This window comes from Bidens hawaiensis, unplaced genomic scaffold, assembly GCF_021521415.1.
Source record: "Bidens hawaiensis isolate Kalapana, Puna unplaced genomic scaffold, B.hawaiensis_p1.1 tig00026897_1, whole genome shotgun sequence".
Lineage (NCBI taxonomy): Eukaryota > Viridiplantae > Streptophyta > Magnoliopsida > Asterales > Asteraceae > Bidens > Bidens hawaiensis.
The window spans coordinates 186,187-210,554 of NW_027494341.1; the positions used below are offsets into that span (position 1 = coordinate 186,187).

General features: G+C 32.5%; 1 protein-coding gene across 1 annotated transcript; it reads right to left on the reverse strand.

Moving 5' to 3' along the window:
- Positions 1 to 19,216: 19,216 nt before the first annotated feature.
- LOC143574324 (WUSCHEL-related homeobox 9-like) lies at positions 19,217 to 21,654 on the reverse strand. Its single transcript, XM_077058975.1, has 3 exons — positions 21,181 to 21,654; positions 20,147 to 20,962; positions 19,217 to 19,507 (listed from the first exon to the last, which is right to left on the reverse strand). The coding sequence occupies exons 1-3, from the start codon at positions 21,323 to 21,325 to the stop codon at positions 19,236 to 19,238; spliced, it is 1,233 nt and encodes a 410-aa protein (XP_076915090.1). The 5' UTR covers positions 21,326 to 21,654; the 3' UTR covers positions 19,217 to 19,235.
- Positions 21,655 to 24,368: the final 2,714 nt, after the last annotated feature.

Genomic DNA, 24,368 nt, shown 5'->3' on the forward strand with positions numbered 1-24,368 from the left:
CAATGACGTCGGTGGCTTCTTGGACCATTTCGGAACCCGTGATTTGAGCTTCACCGATTTCGTTCCAACAAATCGGGGAACGACATTTACGACCGTAAAGAGCTTGAAAAGGAGCCACATCAATGCTAGAGTGGTAGCTATTGTTGTAGGAGAACTCGATGAACGGAAGATGAGAATCCCAATTCCCACTGAAATCAAGAACACATGCTCGTAGCATATCCTCGAGTGTTTGGATTATACGTTCGGATTGACCGTCCGTTTGAGGATGATAAGTGGTGCTAAGATCGAGACGTGTTCCCAAAGCTTCTTGAAGTGAACGCCAAAAATGAGAGGTAAAACGGGCATCGCGGTCGGAGATGATAGACAATGGCAAACCGTGTCGGCACACGATTTCCTGAACATAGATTTGAGCAAGCTGCTCGACAGAACCTACAGTTGATGAGCTAACAAGTGATGATGAAACTATAAATGATAATCAACTTCCAAATGAGAATCAAGCTAATGAACCTCCAAATATTGTTGACCCAAGTCAATGGTCATATTGCTTATAGAATTGTGTTAACTATTACTGTGACCGTTGCTTCTGCAGAACGTAGTTTTTCCAAATTAAAGTTGATAAAAACTTATTTAAGATCTACAATGTCACAAGAAAGGTTAAATGGTTTAGCACTTTTGTCGATTGAGAAGAACTTTTTAGGAGAAATTGATTATGATTATTTCATTAAACAATTTGCATATATTAAAGCTAGAAAAAATAAATTTCATATAAACATTATTTTTTGCCAACACGAAATAACTTTAAAAAATTTTTTTAACTCCGCCGACTATAAACGTATGGTTTATTATTGCCGATTCCAAGCCCGGAAAAAGGAGGAGGGTTTATACTTAAAATTTTGGAAAAGAAAAGCCCCAATTTGATAGTTAGCTTGAGGCCTCTAAAAACCTTGGGTCGCCAGTGACATGACGTAGATGTGGCGCTATAACTTGTTTTTGCTTGTTAAAACAACACATAGTCTAACTATATGCCCAACTCATTTATACATACTATTAAAGCAATACCATTTCCACATGGCCTTCTACTAGGTTGTCCACATAGTCAATCGAGTCAGCAAATTTCCATTCTCAGATTCCCTATTATGCTGTCACGTGTCCTCTCTATTATGCTGTCACGTGTCATGTTCACCAAACACCCAAAAAACTTATTTAAACCTAATGATTTTCCACCATAATTATTTTAATCATTTTATTCTCTCTCTCTCTATCTCGGCTTACTAACTTCACCATTCACCATCTTCTATATTCCGGTAATGTAGATCGAGATTAATTGTTTTCCGGTAAGATTATATATTATACTCTAATGGCCAACAATGTTATATGATTTTCCGGCAAGGTTATATTTTTTCCGGCAACATCATATTTTCTTCCGGTTATTGTATATCTAATCTTTTTATATTTATTTTTATCGTTAACTGATTTTTTTAAATCAGTTACGGCTCTAATTCAAAAACGACGATGAAGCTAATATTTCTACGTATTTACGTTTTTCCGGTAAGTTTTCTCGTGTATGTGTTATACCTATAACAATGGTTGTTTTATATTTATTTGAAGTTTTATATTTTTCCTGTTTTTTCTTTTACATGTTATTCTAGGTTTTAAATAAAAATCAGCTTCATTAACGGACATTATCATTATTCTTTTTCCGGTAAGGCCAATTTAAATTTTCCGGTTATAAATTATAATTCAAATCTTCCATAATACCAATGTTATAACAAACCTTTATTATTTCAAGTTATTGTCCCGATTGATGTACGAAATATTTCATTTTACCTTCTAAATAAAAATCGAAGATACCGTCGTCATTATCACTATTTCGTTTTTCCGGTAAGACCATTCAGATTTTCCGATTAGAAAATTATAATTAAAATCTTCCATAATATGACTATTAATATTTGAGTTTATCATTTCAGGTTATTGTTCTGAGTCATATAAGCTAATTGCATGGATTGAACATTAGTTAATAAGATGTATTTTTTTATTTTTATAATATTGATGTATATTTTTTTAATATTCATGTATATTCCTTATTTGTAAGATTATAATGTACATTAAATTATCTATATTAATACAATTATTATTCTATTGTTTTTGTCAACTTCCAATTAAGTGACAAATATTCCGTCTAATTTAAAATCTCATTATAATCTTATATTAGTTTACATTCTTAGATTTACACACAATGAAGAATCCCATTAATACAATTTATAGAGTTTGACATTCCTTATTTTTTTAAAAAACCAAATGAATAACACTTTTTTAGGTTTTTAATTTTTTTCATTTTTATAAACTCATTCCTTAATTTGTGGTTTGAACGAAATAATAACCTAATTATCCCATTATTACAATTTATAATTTTTGACTTTCCTTATTTGTTAAAAAAACCGAATGAATAAGTTATAACTTAAATAAATTTCCGACCGATTTAAGTATTTGATCATTCATATTAGTTTACACTTTTAGATTATACACATTTAAGAATTCCATTATTGCACTTTATAAAGTTTGACATTCCTTATTTTTTAAACAAAAAAACAAACGAACAACCCTTTTTTATATTTTTAACTTTTTCCACTTTTATAAACTCATTTCTTAATTTGTGGTTTGACCGAAATAATAACCTAATATATCCCATTATTACAATTTATATCTTTTGACTTTCCTTATTTGTTAAAAAAACCGAATGAATAAGTTATAACTTAAATAAATTTCCGAGTCGTACTTGCAACAAGGTTTAATTATCCCATTAATACAATTTATTGAGTTTGACAATCCTTAATTGTTTAAATAACTCATAAAGTTAGTTAAACTTTATAAATTGTATTAATGGTTTTAATACAATTTAATTAACATATTTATGCTCCTTTTAAATTCGGAATTTGACAAATCTTTCAACAAAGTTTTAAAGGTTTTAATACTCTCCATAATTTTAAACTCATTTCATAATCTTTCTATAATTTTTTGAAATTTTCAAATTAACCGATTTGATTTTCATTTTTGTAATTATTTCTAAATTAATTAGTCATATTAGTAAAATTAGAACATATTTGATTTTAATTTTTGTCATTTGGTATTAACTAAAATTAGTTATCATTTTAATATTTAAAAAAACTGATTGTCAAACTAAAAATACTTGCCATAATTGTAATTTAATCTTACTTTAATTTACGTGAATATTAATTATTGATTAATACTAAAATAATACCCGCCTTATTTTAGAACACAATATTCAAATTGACATAATTTATAATAATCAATACTTAATATATCATAAATTAAATAACAGTTTTATCATCAATTATAAATATTATTCGGCACATATGATTTAGTGAATATTAGTAAACATGACAACTTTTTGTAATTTATTAATATTATTATTCCCATGAATCAAGGTTTTTTAAAATAATTCTATCTTTACATGGAATACCAAATTTAAACTTTAAACTACAAAATTTAATCAACATATTTAAACTCATTTTAAATTCGGAAATTGACCAATTTTTCAACAAAGTTTTAAAGGGTTTAATACTCTCCATAATTTTAAACTCATTTCTAAATCTTTCCATAATTTTTTGAAGTTTTCAAATTAACCGATTTGATTTTCATTTTTGTAATTATTTCTAAATTAATTAGTCATATTAGTAAAACAAGAACCGATTTGATTTTAATTTTTGTGATTTGGCATTAACTAGAATAAGTTATCATTTTAATATTTAAAAAACTAATTGTCAAACTAAAACTACTTGCCATAAATAATTGTAATGTAATCTTACTTTAATTTACGTGAATATTAATTATTAGTTAATACTAAAATAATAACCGCGTTATTTTAGAACACAATATTCATTGACATAATTTATAATAATCAATACTTAATATATTATAAATTAAATTTATTATGTTTGTTGACATGTTTTCCACCCGTGTAACACGGCCTATACCCCAGTTATAACACTATATCATGCTTCATAAACTACTAAATTTAGTTGTCATATGTATACATATGCATATAATGATGTGCCACACACTCAGGCTTGTTATAATCTTTCATCATTGTAAGTGGTTAACTATGCGAGTCCATTCGGAATTATCTTAAAATATATATGCAATTCCACATAATTAATTTAATATGTTACGTGACAAATTAAATTTTTTTATTTAATTTTATTTTTTAAATTGATGCATGTTAATAATAATATTCGATTTCTTTGATCATATATCTGATTTCTAAAAATAAAATTTATAAACCAAACACGCATTCCTACATATCTCGTGTGCGTAGTGTTTTTTACTCAACAACTGACCAAAATTAGAAGAGGAAATATTTTTTTAAGTCTTCATCTCACTAAAATACACATATGTTACCTATAAAAATAAAGTATTTTTATTGATTTTTTGCTTCCGTATAATTGCATGCATATCTTAATCTTAAATATATATAAATGAAATATTATAAGATTTATGGTTGGTTTCTAAATTGGTTGGTTTCTAAATTTTTTTGAAGTAATCAAAATTTGTTTATTTGTAAATAGAGGTTTTCCCTGCATTTGACCTGAATTCACGGATTTGGGTTTCACCAAACCCAGATAACCCTTAAACGGATTATATATCTCATTATATTAAAAATTAATTTCGCCATATATTTAATATGAAAATCCTACAAAATAAGGTTATACTAAAAACTAATATCAAATTTTTAAGAAAAAATTTATAAATAATTAATAAACAACTTTATAATAAAAAACAAACGGGTCATAGGTATAACCAAACCTAGATAGATTTTAAACAAGTTATAACATCTCATTTATTTGTGAAACCTTTTCATAATCAAACCCTAAGTATATTATTAATTTTCTTACAATAAATAAAATTAAAATTCAGAAAATATATAAATATTAGATTAAAAAATGAAAACAACTCCCGTAATATAAGGGATAAAACCTCGCGCTATAATTAAACACAGATGATTTAACAATAATAATGAAATATATAACTAATTTTGAGTGGCATTTATATTTTATAACACCCCCCCCCCCCCCCCACGCACACCCACCCACCCAACCAACACACACATATACTATGGATTACATTTTAGAGCATTCCCATTTCATTCTCTAAATAATGTGAGGGGAATCTTCATTTTTTAGAGATGATTAAAAGTTTTTGTGAGAGAAGGAGAGAGAAAATGTTACTGTTCATGGTTAAATTTGGAGATCCACACTGTTCATCTTTATAATTTTTTAATGTTTTTGAAAGTGGTTGTGAGTGAATGAGAGATAAAAGGTAATGATAAAGGTATAAAAAAGTAATATTTAATTGAAAATGGAAGAAAAAATATGATATTTTTAGTGTAATTATGGAGATGGAGATGGAGAATGGAATAAAAATGCTCTTACAAGTGCAAAATTATGTGGTATTTAGACATAAAAAGTTGTGTTTCATTAGATCTTGTTTTTGTTGTAGTTCGTTTGATATGTCTTTGTATTTTTTCGTTTGTTGTACTTTTTATAATTTGTTATGGGTTTATCTGTATTGATGCATCATCATATCTTTTTTTAGATAGTTTTTTATAAAATAGTTTGTCGTTGTAAAAAAACCTTATCTCTCTTTTCATAAACAAGCTAAAGCTAAAACTAATAAATGATTCATTTTTCTTTGAATGACATAACTGATTAATCTAATATACAAATGTTTAATAGTTTTACTTCCGGTATAGTGGTATCATAATGTCGGATGAGGCTTTGACTTTCCAAATGGTGAGGGATAAGATCATACTACATATGAAATTATCTTAGATTGTGTTTTGTGGCCATTCAACCAAGATGAATTTAGCCTATCATATTGCGTCACTTATGGCGCTGACTAGACCCCTTGTCGTTTGTGTCACCGTTGAATTCACCATGTTGTCGTTCGTGCCACTAAATTCATCCATTCGCGAGCAAAATCATCGAAATTTTCTCCATTTGCTTGGGCGAGCCGGCTGAACTTTTTCGTTTGCGGCCACTGAAACGTGGCCGTTGTAGTGTGCGCGAGCCAGGTGGCTGAATTAATTTTTAGTTCATCCGTTCGTTAGCCACGACGGACAAACTTATTAAACATACAAATTACTAGTTGCAATTATTAGTGCTCTACATTTGTTTAACAAAAGTAATTACATTAATAATTAATGAAGTAGGGTAATAGACTAATAGTTATTACACCAGTTCAAAAACCGTATGTTAATAATAATTATTGTATTGGTGGCAGTGACGGTCTCAAAATTTTTTGGCTATGGGGTCCCAGTATTTTCGGTTCACAAAAATTTCAGGTCGAGGCAAGGGACATAATAAAACATGGAAATATGGTGTCATTGGAATGAGGAAGCAGAAAGAATCTAGATTAGAAAAAAGATATATAACATAGACTTTTAATTCATTTTTATTCTACCCGGAATACACACACGCACACTTGATTCTCATATTTAGCACGTTAATTTCATTTGTATTTGATTCAAACACACACGCGCACACACACACACACACACACACACATATATATATATATATTTAGGTTTAATGTAAAAAACAATAGTTTTGTGAGAAGCAAAAAAAATAGATATACACCATTGGATCTAGGATCTAGTGGTTGAGATTGATAGTTTTCTAAAAGTTGTATAGTTTCCTATTTACATATATGTTATAATGTACTATTTAGGTGGTGTATTACAATAGCCAAAGTTTAAAACTAACTCTAACACAATTAAATGATTAATTATTATACATAAACAAGATAAATAATAAAAGAATATGCAAAACCCACGTTACCATTATATATGTTACATTGTGATAATGGTTATATGAGAGAAACTAACGAAAGACACAAATACTCTAACTAAATAACTAATATTGACTATGATATAAAAAAACAACAAAAACAAAACATGGTGAATCTTGAACCTTCAACCTCTCAAAGGTAAAAAAAAAAGAACTTTCCACTAGACCAATTTAGGTTTAATAGTATAGGTTATAAGTATTAATTTTTTTGAGATACTTACAAAATTTAATATATCGTTTCTAAGTAATTATTAAAACATTAGTGTTTCGGGTCCCCGATCGAATCTATGTGGGTCCGTCTCTGATTGTTAACATAATAAATCTAGTTATTTATATGTTTTTCACTTTATAAATATTATCCTAACACTATATATAGTGTTAAATATTACTAATATAGGGTAAATATGAATATAAATAGAGTTGATATATATAAATATATATGAGAGGGAGGGAGAGGATCGCTATTGGAACACAAGATAGGCCATATGGGATGTTACTTGACAGTGATGCCACATAATGATTACCAAAGTGATGGTTCATGAGATGTCTTCTTAATACATCAAAATCACTCAAAACAAATCCATCAAAAACTGTTCCCACCAGTGTGCACGTAAAAACCTTACTTAACTATCCCCACCCCACCCCACCCCACCCCACCCCACCCTCCACATTAATTTTCTTAAAACAACAAAAGAATTCATAAAAATTGCCTCTTTATACAAGTGTACATATAAATACTTAGATACTATATTATATATAATTTTTATCGACCGACAAATAAAGCTCAACTACTCAAGGTAACTAAATGACCCACTATCTCCTGTTTCGAGAAAAACTCGACCCCAAAGATCCACTGCGATAAACATGATTGGGATCGACTTCGTACTTGAGACCTCGCAGCCTCTATCACAATTTTTCACTTATCCTTCAATACAGGTTGAGCTAAAGTTAATAAGCATAATTGTATTATATTATGAAAAATATTCGAAGCATGAAGATCATAAAATTCATTCGTAAAGTTTCTTTTCAACGGTTTATTTTGTATAAAAATGATGAATCAAAGTTAAAATGATTAACCCAGTCTTTATATATTTATTAGAGTAGATGCTTTTCTATACTACATATTAAATTAAAATTAAAATATATACTAATGATGAAATGAAAAACATATTTTGGATGGATTTGCAGAAGAAATCTTTATAGCATGCATTATCCTAAAGGAAAGCAAAAATAGGGTGCCGAAATTCGTGAAACAGTGAAAGTTGTTTCTGTTTATGAAAATGGTACGATCTGATCGATGTGATATACAAGCTTTTATTTAATTAAATATGTTACCAACAATAATGCATCCACGTCACCACCACAACACCATGTAGACAAGATTATTTCCACCTTGCACACTCACTAGTATGTGTTATGATCTTGTGAGTTGTGATTGTGAAACTAGTTTTGTAATTATTATTTAAAAAGTTTTAATTATGTTTGATATATTAGTTGTAATCCAAAATGTCGGTCCGAGTATGTGAAGACGCTTACAAGACTATAATATATATATACTAGTTTTTATTCCCGTATTACTGGGGTTGTTTTATATTGTTTGTTCTAATATTTATTTATTTTATAAATTTATATTTTTTTTATTGTATGAAAGTTAATGAAATACTTATGGTTTGTTTATAAATTGTTTCACAAATAAATGAGATGTTATAACTCGGTTTAAAAACTATATGATTTTGATGAGACCCAAGACCTGTATATTTTTATTACTATAAAATTGTTTTTTTTTAATTATAAATAATATTTATGAAAGTTAATAATATACTTATGAGACCGAAGACTCGTTTATTTTTTTTAACTATAAAATTGGTTTTTTTAATTTAAATAACATATATCTTTTTTTAAAATAAAAATATTAATTTTAGCATTCCCTATTTTATAGAATTTTTACATCAATAATTTGGTGAAAATAATTTTTTATTTAATGATATGTTAAAACCCGTTTAAGAAATATCTGGGTTTTGTAAGACCCATATCCATGAATTCGGGTCAAATGCATGAGAATCCACCATTTAAAAATCAAGCAAATCTGGCGACTCCAAAAAAAGGGGGAGCGACCACATCGCGACACGTAAGATTTTTATGTTTTCGTTTATATATATATATATTATATATATATATATATATAGGGGTGAGTTATAATAAAAAGAAATAGTTTTTAAGAAAAGTAAGAATAAATCTAAGTCCTTGAATTTATGATCTAGTGGTTGAGAATGGTAGTTTTTAAAATACCAAATAGTTTCCTAGGATATAGGATTTAGCCTAAATAGTTTCCTAACTATAAATTTTATATTATTCCTACTCTTCCTACAAAACAATGTCTTTTTATTTTAACCCTTTTCTATATATATATATATATATATATATATATATATATATATATATATATATATGGTTAGTATCATGTGAGAACTTCAAAAAAGTTAAGAACTTCTAGAAACTCATAAGAAACAAACATTTTTTTTAATTTTTTTCATATAATAACATTGTTTAAGACTAGTTTTACCATATTTTATATATAAATTTGTTATTACATATATAAATCACAAGTTTACATATGTGTAAAATTTATGTAATAACAAATTTACATACATACAGAAAAAAGTTTATATATGCGTAAAAACTAATTTTCATAATTGTAATCGTAATTATAGATATAAAAATGATAAAACTACACTCAAATAACACTAACATACAAAAAAATTTGTAAAAAACGTTAATTTTCATGGGTTCCTTCAAGTTCTTAAATAATTTAAGAGTTCTGTAATGATACTAATCATATATATATATATATATATATTAAATTTCATTTTTATAAACTTATATATATCAGAGTGTTCATAAAAGTAAAAAAAAAGAAGAAACAAAACGGCATATTTAACTATCAAAATAAACTACCAAGCACAAGTTATTTGTGAATATTCATATTAATTAAGAACATAAGGCTAAACATAGTGGGAGAGAAAAGGGGCTATTTTGGGGCGATTTTCTGGAGGAACACCGCCCCCCCGGCGATAATTGGGCGAAAAGGGGCGAGGGCGGCATATATTTGTCGCTGCGAAGTTGGAAAGAAAATAATATAATAATCATAATAATGCCGTTACCCAACGGCTATATATATATAAAAAAATTATTTAAAAAACTTAATATATATATCAATAGCCCTGCTTGCGGTGCGCACATATGATGTATATATGTGTGAACCCTCGGGTGGGCAAAAGTGAAATCGCACTAATTTTGACGTTATTTTACTAATCTCGTGAAAATAACGTTAAAAGTGACGGACGGTTAATCAGCCATTTTGTAGTGGCGTTAATAGCCGAAAGACAAGGGTACATGCACCGATCAGCCGGTCCCGATGATTGAGTGCTATGTGCCTTATGTCCAAGGCTTGATGCAAAACTACTATCGAGCCGGGGGTCTCATCGGAAGCAGCCTCTCTATCCTTATGGGGTAGAGGTAAGGCTGTCTACATCTTACCCTCCTCAGACCCTACCATAGCTTTGCTATTGGTGGGATATACTGAGTACGATGATGATGATGATGATGATGATGATGATGATATATATCAAACTTTATCTAACCATTTTCATCTTATCATACACAAACACAAACATAAAAATACCAATCGTTTTTATTATTTTCATACTTCTTCAAACTCAATGAGTTCCCCGGATTCCACGAACTCTGCTGAGATTTTGGATCAATTAATAAACGAAAGTCGAAGAATTCATCAGATTCACCAACAAGTGGCGGAAGAGAATTTAGAGGTCACGAACGCGGTTCGGGCCGTCGTCAATAACATGGTGTCCGGCTCTGCTCCATCTACGGCACCACGTAGACGGTCATATATCATTTGGGATCGTACGCAAGCGAACGCTCGTTTGATGAAGGACTACTTCGACGACTCACCTACATTTAACCACGCTATGTTTCGACGTTGTTTTCGGATGTCAAAGCGTTTATTTTTGCGCATCGTTGGAGATATGGAGCGGGAGTATGAGTATTTTCAACAGAAACCCGATGCAAGAGGATATTTAGGATTCTCCGCCATCCAAAAGTTTACTTCGGCTATACGCATCCTCGCATACGGAAACACGACCGATATCAATGACGAGTATTTAAAGATGGCTGAGAAAACAACGAGAGATGCGTTGAAGAATTTTTGCATCGGTAATATTTAAATTGTTTGTATTAACTATTGTTTTTAATATAAATATTGTTTAATAATTTATTTGTATAGGGATAATACAATTATACTCTCGTCGTTATCTGAGGATTCCTACTTTAAACGACCTGACTCGCATATATGATGTACACGAAAGCAAACATTCTTTTCCAGGCATGATCGGGAGTATAGATTGCATGCATTGGGAGTGGGCCAACTGTCCAACCGCATGGCGAGGTCAATATACTCGTGGTGACCATGGAGTGCCAACGGTTAGTCTTCAAGCCATTTGTTCACACGACCTCTGGATTTGGTCAGCCTTCTTCGGCTCAGTCGGGTCCAACAACGGCATAAACGTTCTCAACGCATCACCCGTGTTATAGTATTACATCAGCCGTAGCATACCGGTCTTACCGTTTTATGCCAACGAAACATTCTATCGTCACAAATACTATTTGGGAGATGAGATATATCCAGAGTACTCGATCATAGTCAAGACGTTTCAAGACCCTATCGAAGAAAAAAAGAGATTATTTTAAGAAGAAGCAATAGTCCGCGAGAAAGGATATCGAGAGGTGTTTCAGGGTTCTAAAAAAAACGTTGGCATTATGTGAAAAACCCTTGTCGTGTATGGACGTTGGCAAAAATGAGCGATGCCAGTATACGTGTATCATATTGCATAATATGAATTTTAGAAGACGAGGGAAAAACAATATGTCAACACTATATACCAGGAAGCGTTCCAGAACAGTTCCCTGAACCAACCCAAGACCAACGAACGTATAACATTCACCAGCTCACATCAAGTGATATACATAACCAACTGAAAGCGGATTTGGTTCAACACGTGTGGGATAATCGTCCCGTTGAGGAGGACGAAGACGAGTACGAGGACGAAGACGAAGACGAGGAGGAGGACAATGACGACGACGGGGACGAAGACGAAGATGAAGACGAATAGATTAGTTTTTTTTATGTATATTTATATTTCGGTGTGTTTTTTTATTATAATTTATTTTTATTATTTGTGTATTTTTTTAGTTTATGTACTTTTTTGTATTTATTTTTTAATTTTAATACATTTTTATTTAATTATTTAAATAAATTGGTTTTTATTTAATTAGTTTAGTTACAAAAAGAAAATAATAAAAAAACACATTGTGGGCCCAACTTGTAGCCCCTACACCATTACACCCCAAAAACAAATTTCCACTCCATGCTGACTGGGCGCCACGTGTCACAATTCGCCCCCAATTGTAGCACCTCCACTACACATAACCTAATAAAAATGAGTAGCATATGGTGGGGTGGGTCGGTGGGTGTTTTGATTGGTTGATAAAACAAAGGGAAAATTCCTAAAATGGCCCTTTTAGGAGAGACAAAATTAAAAATAACCCTAAATTTCAACATGTTCCCAAAATAGCCCATCAAATTTGGACTGAGGAGACGAGATCTGAAAAAATCCTCCGGCCAATAAAATTTAGACAAGTGTCAAAATCCGACGGGATTTTTAAAAATATGGGGGGCCAGTCCATATTTCCTATTAAAAGTTCTTGAAATTAAACAGTCTTTTCCGACGGTCTTCTAATGTTTCCTAACGGGTCCCCACAACTTCCAAAAACATGGGAAAATGTGCCTTCAAATTCAGTCTTTCAAGACGCATTTAGGGTGAATTTGTACCAACAAGATCATAAATTTATAAATATTGAGGGATCCCTCCATATTTTTGAACAAAAATTTATGTTCCAAAGCGTTCTTGCCAGACGGGTTATTTAAGTTTCTTATCTCGACCCTATATATTTTGAACTCATGAAAAAATGTGCCATTAAATTTTGTCTTTCAAGACACTTATTTGAAAAATTTGAACTAAGGGGATCATATTTTTGAAAATATTGAGGTACCCGTCCATATTCTTCACAAAATCTTAATATTAAGAAGTTGTCTTGCCAGACGGGTTATTTAAATTTCTTATCTCGACCCTATATTTTTAAACTCATGGAAAAATGTGCCATTAAACTTTGTCTTTCAAGACACTTACCTGAAAATTTTGTACCAAGGGGATCATATTTTTTAAAATATTGAGGTACCCGTCCATATATTCACAAAATGTTAATATTAACAAACTCATCATTTTCCAGCAGCGTGCAGAACTGAACAATGTACTCGTTTCCGAACGTTGAGATTATGTTGCCGTCATAATAGGATCCAACGAACCCGGGACCCATATTCATAACCTCCACTTGATCACCCCTCTTAAACTTCATGATTTGATTCAAGAGTTAGAATTTGATGAAAATATGTGAATGAATGAGGATTGATGAAGATGGTAGATATAATGTAAATATGGATGGACAAGTAAGAATATACTAAATACTCGTCTCCTTCGTACAGATTTTAAATATTCATGTCTTGAAAGACAAATTTTAATGCACATTTTTCCATGAGTTCAAAATATATAGGGCCGAGATAAAAAACTTAAAAAACTCGTATGGCAAGACAACTTTTAATATTAACATTTTGTGAATATATGGACGGGTACCTCAATATTTTAAAAAATATGATCCCCTTAGTTCAAAATTTTAAAGTAAGTGTCTTGAAAGACAAAGTTTAATGGCACATTTTTCCATGAGTTTAAAAATATAAGGTCGAGATAAGAAATTTAAATAACCCGTCTGGCAAGAAAACTTTTTAATATTAAGATTTTGTGAAGAATATGGACGGATACCTCAATATTTTCAAAAATATGATCCCCTTAGTTTAAATTTTCAAGTAAGTGTCTTGATGTAAGGCCCCGTTACCGGTAGCCCTACTTTCGTTTTGGATTTACTCATAAACGCAATTCTAATATCAGAGTTAATTAAAAACATTCGCGGAATATAAAAACTTTAATAAAACATTCCATAACAATTCAAAACTTGTCTTAAACAACCAACTTGTCTTTCGAAAACTAAGTAATTAAAACATAACACGTCCTGAGCCTTCCGATGACAGTCTCTTATTCAACGCCACGTGTCCCCTCAAGCGAGCTGCCTCATCCTACTCACCTGCGTGCATACTAAAAGTCAGCTACGCTGAGTGAGTTCTAGTTAATCATACATTATACCATACACATAAACTTATATTCTTTCAATCATACTTTCATACTTTCTTTTGTACTAATTTACTTTCATATCTTACGTTATAAAGAGCATTACGCCCTACATTCCTCGAGTATTATTAGGGCTCGGTACCATCCTTCCTCGAGTATTATTAGGGCTCGGTACCATCCTTCCTCGAGTATTATTAGGGCTCGATACCCTCCTTCCTCGAGTATTATTAGGGCTCGGTACCCTCCTTCCTCGAGTATTATTAGGGCTCGGTACCCTCTTTCCTCGAGTATTATTAGGGCTCGGTACCCTCTTTCCTCGAATATTAGTAGGGTTCGGTTCCCTAGTTCTCGAATATTAGTAGGGTTCGATTCCCTCTTCGTTACCATACAACCATACATCATACCTCGAGTATTATTATGGCTCGGTACCCTTTTCGTAACCATGAAACCATACAACCATCCTTTCCTTCTTTAATTAACTTTATCACGTTCATTCACATAAGCATACATATCATACTTACCTTATACATAGCATTACAACCTGACAGTACGTGCAATATCCGAAGATCGTTCACGTACCAATCATTCATACATCTCACATTATTCACATAAGGCATACACTTATCTCTTAGGATAAGCGTATTAACAAACATATTGAGTATGCACACAGCCCCGAAAACCTAACACATAAATGGGGCTAGAAACTCACCTGAATTCTGTTACGCTCTCCGTTAATCGTTATTCCCTTCTTGAGCTGTGCACGGCTAACTGTATAATATTTACATGTATCAATTAACTACTACTACTCATGTTGTATTTCTATCTTTATATAACCTACAACGAACGGGGGTCTGGGGCAGCGCCCCTGGCAGTGGGGTCTAGGGGCGGCAGCCCCTAGCAGGGTCCAAGGGGCAGAGCCCCTGGCTGGGGTCGAGCTGTCAGGTCAGCTTGGAAAAATTTTATTTCCATTAACTGTCTTAACACATTTTTCATTAGGTTTTTAATTTAGTTTCTCATTTGCTAACTCCAACGAACTTATCATTAAGCGAACTTAACAATAAGCGAACTTAACATTAAGCAAACTTATTGTTAGCGAACTTAAGCATAGGCGAAATTAGTGTTCGGCGAAGTTAACCCTAGGCGAACATATGCCAGGCGAAGTTGAGCATTAGCGAACTTAGCCTTAGGCGAAGTTATCATGGGCGAACTTATCACCAGGCAAAGTTACAGTTTGGCGAACTTGGCCTTAGGCGAAGTTAACCTTGACAGCGAACTTATTGTGGCGAAATTGTCAGGGGCGAACTTGGCTGGCGAACTTGCTTGAAGGCGAAGTTGGCTTGCAGATGAAGTTATTCAGTATTCGCCTCTGTTCATTCGTAATCACCAGAATCACCCTCGTTTCATCGAGAAATTCTTGGATATGACGTTAACAAGTCCCGTGATAATTTCCATGGCCTTGTTTGGGTAAAACTTAGCCCGGAATGACGTAAAGTTTGGACATTTATGGTAAAAACGTTCAATACTACGTAAACTTTAAAGGTCAAGAACATACATTTTGTGATCGTTCGATCTTGGTTAGCTTGTTTAGGAACTCTAGATCTCGTGTAGGACTCGAATAACAAAAATCTAATCACAACTAACGTTAACTCTCTCTCGGATCTTGCTCGTTTCTCTCTCTCGGCCACCGGCCGTATATGGTGGTGTGGTGTATGTGTTTTAGGAGTGTGTTAGAGAATAAGATGGTAAGAATGAGTATTTAGGGTTTTAGGTTGGTTTAGGGGATATTTATATCCCTTAAAGCCCATGGACCTAAGGCCCATTCCCATTTAACCCACCTTAATTAATCCAAGTCCATGTTCTTTATTAATACTAATTAGTTATTCAGGCCCGATAACTAAACACAACTTTCTTTTATTAAATACGAGAATTTAGGATGTTACACTTGAAAGACAAAATTTAATGGCGCATTTTTCCATGAGTTCAAAATATATAGGGTCGAGATAAGAAACTTAAATAACCCGTCTAGCAAGAACGCTTTGGAATATAAATTTTAGTTCAAAAATATGAAAAGATCCCTCAATATTTCACATTTTCCCATGTTTTTGGAAGTTGTGGGGACCTGTTAGGAAACATTAGAAGACCGTCGGCAAAGACTGTTTAATTTCAAGAACTTTTAATAGGAAATATGGACTAGTCCCCCAATATTTTTAAAAATCCCGTCGGATTTTGACACTTGTCTAAATTTTATTGGCCGGAAGATTTTTTTCAGATCTCGACTCCTCAGTCCAAATTTGATGGGCTATTTTGGGAATATGTTAAAATTTAGGGTTATTTTTAATTTTCTCTCTCTTAAAAGAATCATTTTAGGAATTTTCCAAAAAACAAATTAATAGGTGTCTTAAATTGCATTTGATTGGTAAGTTTATTTCTTTCTCAACATTTTTATACAAGTTTCATGCCAATGTGCCATTACTTGCATGTCATGTGAGTCATTGTGACAACACTGATCGAATGACTATTTAAGCTCTACGAAGACTAGTGTGGAATATTACCATAGGATCTAGTTAGAATATGATATGAAATATGCCTTTTTCACTTTGATGAAGACAAGAACTTGGTGACATGTAGATACGTGGTGATGAACTCAAAATATCTTATTCAATAGACATCTATATATAGAGAGTAACTAAACTACTAAAGTATTTAATCGAATTTGACAGTCAGTTTATCAACAACTTTAAATTATATTATAAATATAACATGTATAAATTGATCTTTTCTTTCTTTTGAACAGGAAATTTCATAAACCACGAAAGAGCAAGAAGCTAGCAAACAAACTACAAAGAAAGCTTATATCAAATTTACACCAATCTTTCCAAAGCAAATTTTTAAATATGACCGATTTTTAATCCAAAGAAAACCCCTAGATTTGATGTCCTCCATCGTTTTGGAGATGTTAGCCGTCTTGTTTTGAAAAATCGCCTTGTTCTGGATCTTCCATATACACCAGCACGCTGTAAGAATTACACAAGTAAAGCACCTTATTTTATTGAGCCCCAAGTTGCTGTATTCATGAATGGTAAGTAAATCCCGGACCGAGAAAGCGAAAATCGGAGGAATAGTACACCAATTACTAACAAATTGCCAAATTAACATGGCAAAATAACACGGGGTGAAAAGTTGATCACTAGTCTCCTCGTAATCGTGGCAAAGTAACGTGGCAAAATAAATTGATCTTTTCTAATCATTTTAAGAAGATTCAAAAATCAGCATTCAAAATTGTTGTGTGCCATTGAAAAACTGTAACATATGCTATATACGAAAAAATATCCAAATATATATGTTGTGATGAGGAGACATAAACCCTAAGAAGACGAAAGAGTAAAGTGCCAAAATCATCTCTATGATTTAGTCACTTATGCGTCTTTAGTTCAAAAAGTTTCCTTTTTGCATTTGGACCATTGAGGTTTACCACTTCTTGTCAATTACGTCCAAATCATTAACTCCGTTAGATTTTAAACGTTAAGTTACGGATATATTTGTCTTTTCATTTATTAATTATTTTATACTTGTTAATCCTTCTCCCCCAAACCCTTTTAAGTACACCCTAATTCTTTTTAGTTACTGGACCAACCACCGTATCCATTGTTACAGGGATCGATTAGCATTTCCCTTGTTCCAGCCCTAATTCACAGCTAATAATTTTCCATAAGTACATTGAATACGCATTAGATCGATTGCATCAAAAACTTCAATGGTGGAGAAAGTTTACCCTGCCGCCGGAAACCCTACGTTTCCGGCATTCTTGTCCGGTATACAGACCACAAATGGCCATTGGTGCTCCTGCTCTCGTCGTCCTACGTTCTCGGCTTGAGATTCAAGTTCACCATCACAGCTAGAAACCCTAACAAGGGGATCGTGTTTTTTCAGCCGGATCTGAGTAAGAGGTTCCGGCTTGTTTTTCTGAGCTAATCAGTTGCGATGGTTTTGCAATGGAGGCGAAGACGACAGTTGCCGGGTAAGACAGTCACTGTTGCAGGTATAAAGAGTAAATCGATCGGATGGGTGTGTGGTGAAGGGGACGAGGTCAACGGGTGTGGATATCTCTTTCCTCCAAACCCAAATGCAACCTATTGTACCTGCAATTGGATCTGCAGAGGGAAACTCAATTTGAAGATGGTGATGATTTGGGTTTACTGTGGACCACTAGTTTAATAAATTTGTTTTCTATTTTTAATTGTTTGTTTTAAATACAAAGATAAAAAAATAAATAAACTGAAAAGGCAATTATACCCTAACTTAACGTTAAAAATCTAACGATGTTAGTGATTTGCACGTAATTGGCAGGAAACCTCAATGGTCCAAATGCAAAAACGAAACTTTTTGGACTAAAATCACATAAATAACTAAACCATAGGAACGACTTTGGCACTTTACCCAAGATGAAATGTTAACAAGAAAGTTGATACCATATTATATCCTGGCATCTTTACATGAACACAAGTTCATCTTATATGCATCATACATGCAAATCATCATCCATCGTAAACGTACTTAATTGTGTCCATTTACCATCATGAATATACACATATTATGATACCATTAATCACCAAAATAGAAATTAAATTACTTTCATATATATAACAAAATGAAAAGTTGCCCTTGCCATTGTCCATATCTATAACATAATAATACCAACTTATAAGATGCATAAACCACAAACTAAGCGTAAGTTTTGACAGGCATTAATGATACATTACAACTCAATCCTTACATATTTTCTAGATCCAAGTTGAAACCTAAAGATAACTATTTCACCATCTCTTCTCCAACATGTCTTCAAAATATAACTATTTCACCATCTCTTTAGCTTCTAAATCTGCAATATATCACCCAAAATAGTATTTGAGTAAATTAAATAGCCTTGTATATTATATTATATAATATCAGAGTTGAGTAAAAGCTGTCACATATTACCCTATAGTACGTAACAAAATAAAATAAAAATATTAAACATGATGAGAACATGTAACATGTAGAAATTAGCTAGGGTTTTCTAAGACAAAAGTGGAAGAAAAATATGTACCAAATCAATGGTGCTGGATTGACCATATGAGAATGAACGGACCAGATAATAAAATGCACCATGTTGGAGAGACTGAAGGGTTACACCCCACTCATTTGTCACCACCGGCTGCCCATAAGAGTGGATCAGCACAGCATCATCACCGAACGCCTCCCGAACGTTAAACGGACCAACCGCTACCTCAAACGCTACATCATTGATGAATACAGTCGACTTCCCGGTCGGCATTGGTTCCACAACACCTGCACCTTCAACCACCGTTACTCAGTTCTTCATTTTACTCATATTATATGATATGATCAACTAGACAACAATGATAATTAATTGTATGTAATTCAAATTGTTAAAACCGCATATGAAATTGGATATATTATATACATGTACATGAAATTCTCTCACATAATAAGTGCAAAAATTCTTATTAACGAGCACTCTGAAATTTTGATTAAACAAATGGTCATAAACATGCAACTAGGACCAGCTTCCAAGGTTGAATTTTAGAATAGTGAGTCCCTTCATTACAAAACATTTAAATACTTATTTTTCACCAATATCTTTTATTAAACACAAATGTACATACAAACAATCAAACTGATTTTTCATACAAATTTTATTAAAATTATAATCATTTATGATTTATCTACGTACACAAGATCATCATCATCTAAAGGTGTACTATACCCTATTCCTAATATGACTTACACACATGTAGGTTTTATAGTTGAAATAATAATTAACTTACATTTCAACCATCTTTTATATTTTAATTTCTTCTTAAATTAAAATTAAAATGAACACTATATTATTTTGTGTGTGGATGCAAATAAATATATAATTTAAGTATTTGATCATGAGCAGAAACAAAAACAAATTAAAGGTACCTTGAATATCACCTAAGGTTGATGGAACATTAGTTGTAGTAGGATTAGAGGGGACAACACTAGTAGTAGTAGTAGCAGGAGGTGGTGGTGTAAAATTGTAGCTAGAAACGTTCACACTTTTCTCTTCAACACCTTTATTATTATTATTATTATTATTATTATTATTATTATTATTATTATTATTATTATTATTCATCTTCCTCACACTTTGTTGATTCATCATCAACAAATCAGTCAACAACATTTCAGACCCACTCCCAACTGCCTCATCATTATTCCCAAACTGTGAAAAACTAAACCCTTGAGTGAAACTAGCACTAGTGGATGTAGTTGTCGGTGGTGGTGGTTGATGAACTGTGGGGAAACAAAAAAATTGTTCTGTAGAGAACTCATTGAGGTGGTGGTGGTTACGGTAATTACCGGTATTACTGTAACCACTACTGCCTCCACCGCTAAAGTTTTGGTTTACTGAAGCGGTGGGGGAGTTTAAAAGGAAGTCAATGGACTTAGAATATGATTTTTCAGATGAGGAAGATGAAGATGGTGTTGTGGTCTTGGTGGTAGCAGGTGATTGGTGGTTTTGAGGCTTTTGAAGTTGACGGCTTTTATGTTTGCTTCTAGATTTCCTGTTTTGAAACCAGTAGAAAACATTGGCATCACCAACTTGTCCATATTCTTGTAGTTGTGCTCGGATTTTTCTTATTTCTTCTCTTGGTGGATTCACCATTCCGGAGTTGAATATAGATTCAAGTATCCGGATTTGTTCGGGTTTCGGGTTCCATCTTGGCTTCGGCTCAGGACTTCTTTCTTCACATCCTGCCATTTTTAATATTAAGTTTCTTTAACAATATTTAAAAACATGTTTGCATGTCTAACAAAATATAAACTTTATTCACCAAGATTATCTTAAAAGGAATAAAAAAAGAAAAAAAAAACTAAAAGGGGATCAGAATGAGGTACGTTTAGCAGAACCCACTATAAGAATGTGCGTGCAACAAACAAGAAAATGAAACTAGGGTTAGAAGAGTTAATACCTGATGAGTAAGGAGATCGGTGGCAGGTTGAAGCAGAAGAAAGGAGATTGTTGGAGTCATTAGAGTGCCATTGGTGGTGGTGACGAGTGTTGCAAGTGGGCTTGGATTTGAACATACTAGGCCAATGCCTATTAGATGAAGCCATACTAGCTAGTTATGAGTATGAGTTATGACTACTACTGTTTATGATTATGATTTGAATGATTGATGATGAATGAAATTGTAGGACACTTAGCAAGTCAGAGACAGAAAGGTCATCTTTTGCTTTGCTTCCTTTGTTCTTTCTGCTTTTTTGGTTTAGTGAACAAGAATGAAAGGTCTAGGCAAACAAAACATCTCTTCTTATAGCCATAGACTCCTCACCTAACCCTGCATTCAGTTCAGTTTCAATTAATATTTCCCTTATATAACTAGAAAAAAAATAAAATAAAATATATTTACAGATAGATTCACAAACAAACAAGAATCAATAAGTATACATACATGAATATGTTTATTATATAATAATTAATCATAGAAAACACAAGTAACCCTAAAACAAGAATCACCTGTGATCCCATAAGAACATGTAAAACAAATTTCTAGGATACAACAGATTGAGTAGCATCCCTAGACCCTTATCTTAGAATATTTTATGTTGCTTTTTATCTAACCCTTTATATATTATTGTTTTGTTGTGAAAAAGAAAAGAGTAGCTTATTGAACATAAAGATCAATCATTTTACAAAAAGGTTAAGTAAGACAAAGATAATAATAAGGAAGCAAGAGCAAGTTTGGACTCTCACAAAAATCTTTATCAAAGATGATTGTGTATTACTACTACTACCATATATATGATATCCATATACATATATACACACACATATTCATGAGTTGCTCTTTGATTTTCACAACCTCATAGTCATGGTCTGATGATCTTGCCTCCTTTGGTGTTTATCTTTGGTGTTTTGTGGTTGGAGAGAGAGAGAGAGAGAGTTAATGTGTGTGTGTGGGAGAGAGATAGAAGAAGATGAGTTATATATTGTTTAAATGTTTACAACATTGAGTTGCACATATTCTAAGGAAAGAAGGCAGGCGTTGGTGGCAAAGAATAAATAGGGGGGGGGGGGGGGGGGGGCATTTGAAAGTCAATCAGACATGGTAGGGTTTGAGTGCAAAAGTGGTGGTGGTGGATTAATTGCTAGTTGGGGTTATTTCGGGCAAAGTAATAATTAAGAGGGCTTCTTCATGGATTGACTCGAGGGAAGAAATTTATTTCACATTACATCTTTGTTCACCTGTACCTTCTTTTCATTACAATTAAAAAAAACATACATAACTTAATAGAAATTCAAATTCGAATTCAAATGTTTTCTTAGTCGTGAATTGAACCAAGATGTTGATCCGAAGTGGAACCAACAAATCCATCTCGGGAAGGAAACATGATCATGGAGATTGGAGAAGAATCCTCAAATTCAAACTTGTGTAATAACTTTGGGTTACAAACTAATAGGAGGCTTTGATGCCTTTCTTCTCATTGATCAATTGTTTATATAGATTATAGGATGACAACTAATCACCTAAATTATAGGAGATAAACTATACAAAATAATCCTTTTTAAAATATGATCAATTGTTTTTAAAGGACATAGAATGATGTTTAGACCGGATCAGAAATCAGAGTAAAGGACCCGTGGTATAACCCTTTTTTGAAGATGTTCGTGGTATAAGGGGAAGGAACATGTAGCACATGAATCTGGTTTTGAATAACTTTTTCGATATGAATATTAATCTCGATGTGTTTTGTACGTTGTGTTGTTGAATCGAATTTTGGAAATGTAGTTGACACTCACATAATCACAATAGACTAGAGATGTATGCGTGGGTGGTCGGCCTAACTCGATATAAAGGTTCTGAAGCCAACATATATTGCTACAACGTTAGCTACACAGCGGTACTTGGCCTCGGCACTTGAGAAAAAATGTTTTATCTGTCATTTGGATGTCCAAGAGCGTAGATTGTTGCCGAGGTAAACACGATAATAGGATGTTGACGTGTGTATCTCAACATCTCACCCAATCCACATTCATGTATGATACAAGTGTAGAAATCAGACTTTAATTAGCGCACAATGGCACTCAGATAAACCGTGCGGGAGCATGCATGGACTTGCAAATTTATTGCACAACATATGATATATTAGGACTGGTGAACGCTTAATATGTCCATGGAAAGTAGTTCGGTCATCAATTAAGGTGTCAACATTTGCACCGAGTTATACAGCCATTTCAACGGGTATGTTAATTGGATTGCAATTTTCCATGTTTGCCCTTTTAAGGATATCCATGGCTTATATATGTGGTTTAAGATAAAAACAAAATGTTGGGCTCTTGAGATACCGGGAAAAAAACTTAGGGGACCAACAACCTTTGTAGCAAGCTACACTTGAAAAGTATGTCATATGATGTCTCTTTTGGGAAGGGGGTGAGTTATGAGGATAATATTATCAATGTACAGTTAAAGATTGGCGGTATCCGAAAAGGAATAAAGATCAACATTGAAATATGATTGGATACAAATGTTTAAACTTGAAGTGAAAATTAGTGATATTATATTTAGAAAAGCTAGGGTGTTTTTATCTCATTTTAGGCTTTAAATGCCAAAATGGTGTTTGGAATTGGATGTGTGGATCGACTAAGTTTCGTTCTAATATATTTAATATATCTTTACTAATGTATTTGAAGTATTTGAAACTAAGTATGTTAGTAACACACGCAAACTATATAAGTTTTTTTTCAAGCAAAGAACTAGGTAGTTCATATCCTTTAATAAGTAATTGGTATGATACTATGAGATCAAATGAATCACAACATCATGGTAGGCTAAATTTGAGTGTGTTTAGATGTTAAAGTAAAAGTTACCATGTATTTAATGGTTTTCATAATAAGAAGGTACAAAAACACCCAAAAACATACTTAGTCAACTTCCATGTCATAAAAACACAATTCTTTAAAAACACTTAAAACTTACATAGCTAGTAAGGAATCTTAAAAACACCTAAAAACATTGTCACATCATCACCATCTTTTACCTTTAACAAAATTATTATTATTTTTTATCCACTACCCAACCTCCGGCCCCACCATATGCTAAATGGCCCACTCTAACTCATTTTTTATAATTCTTGGTGAAGAACTTCTTTGAGAAAC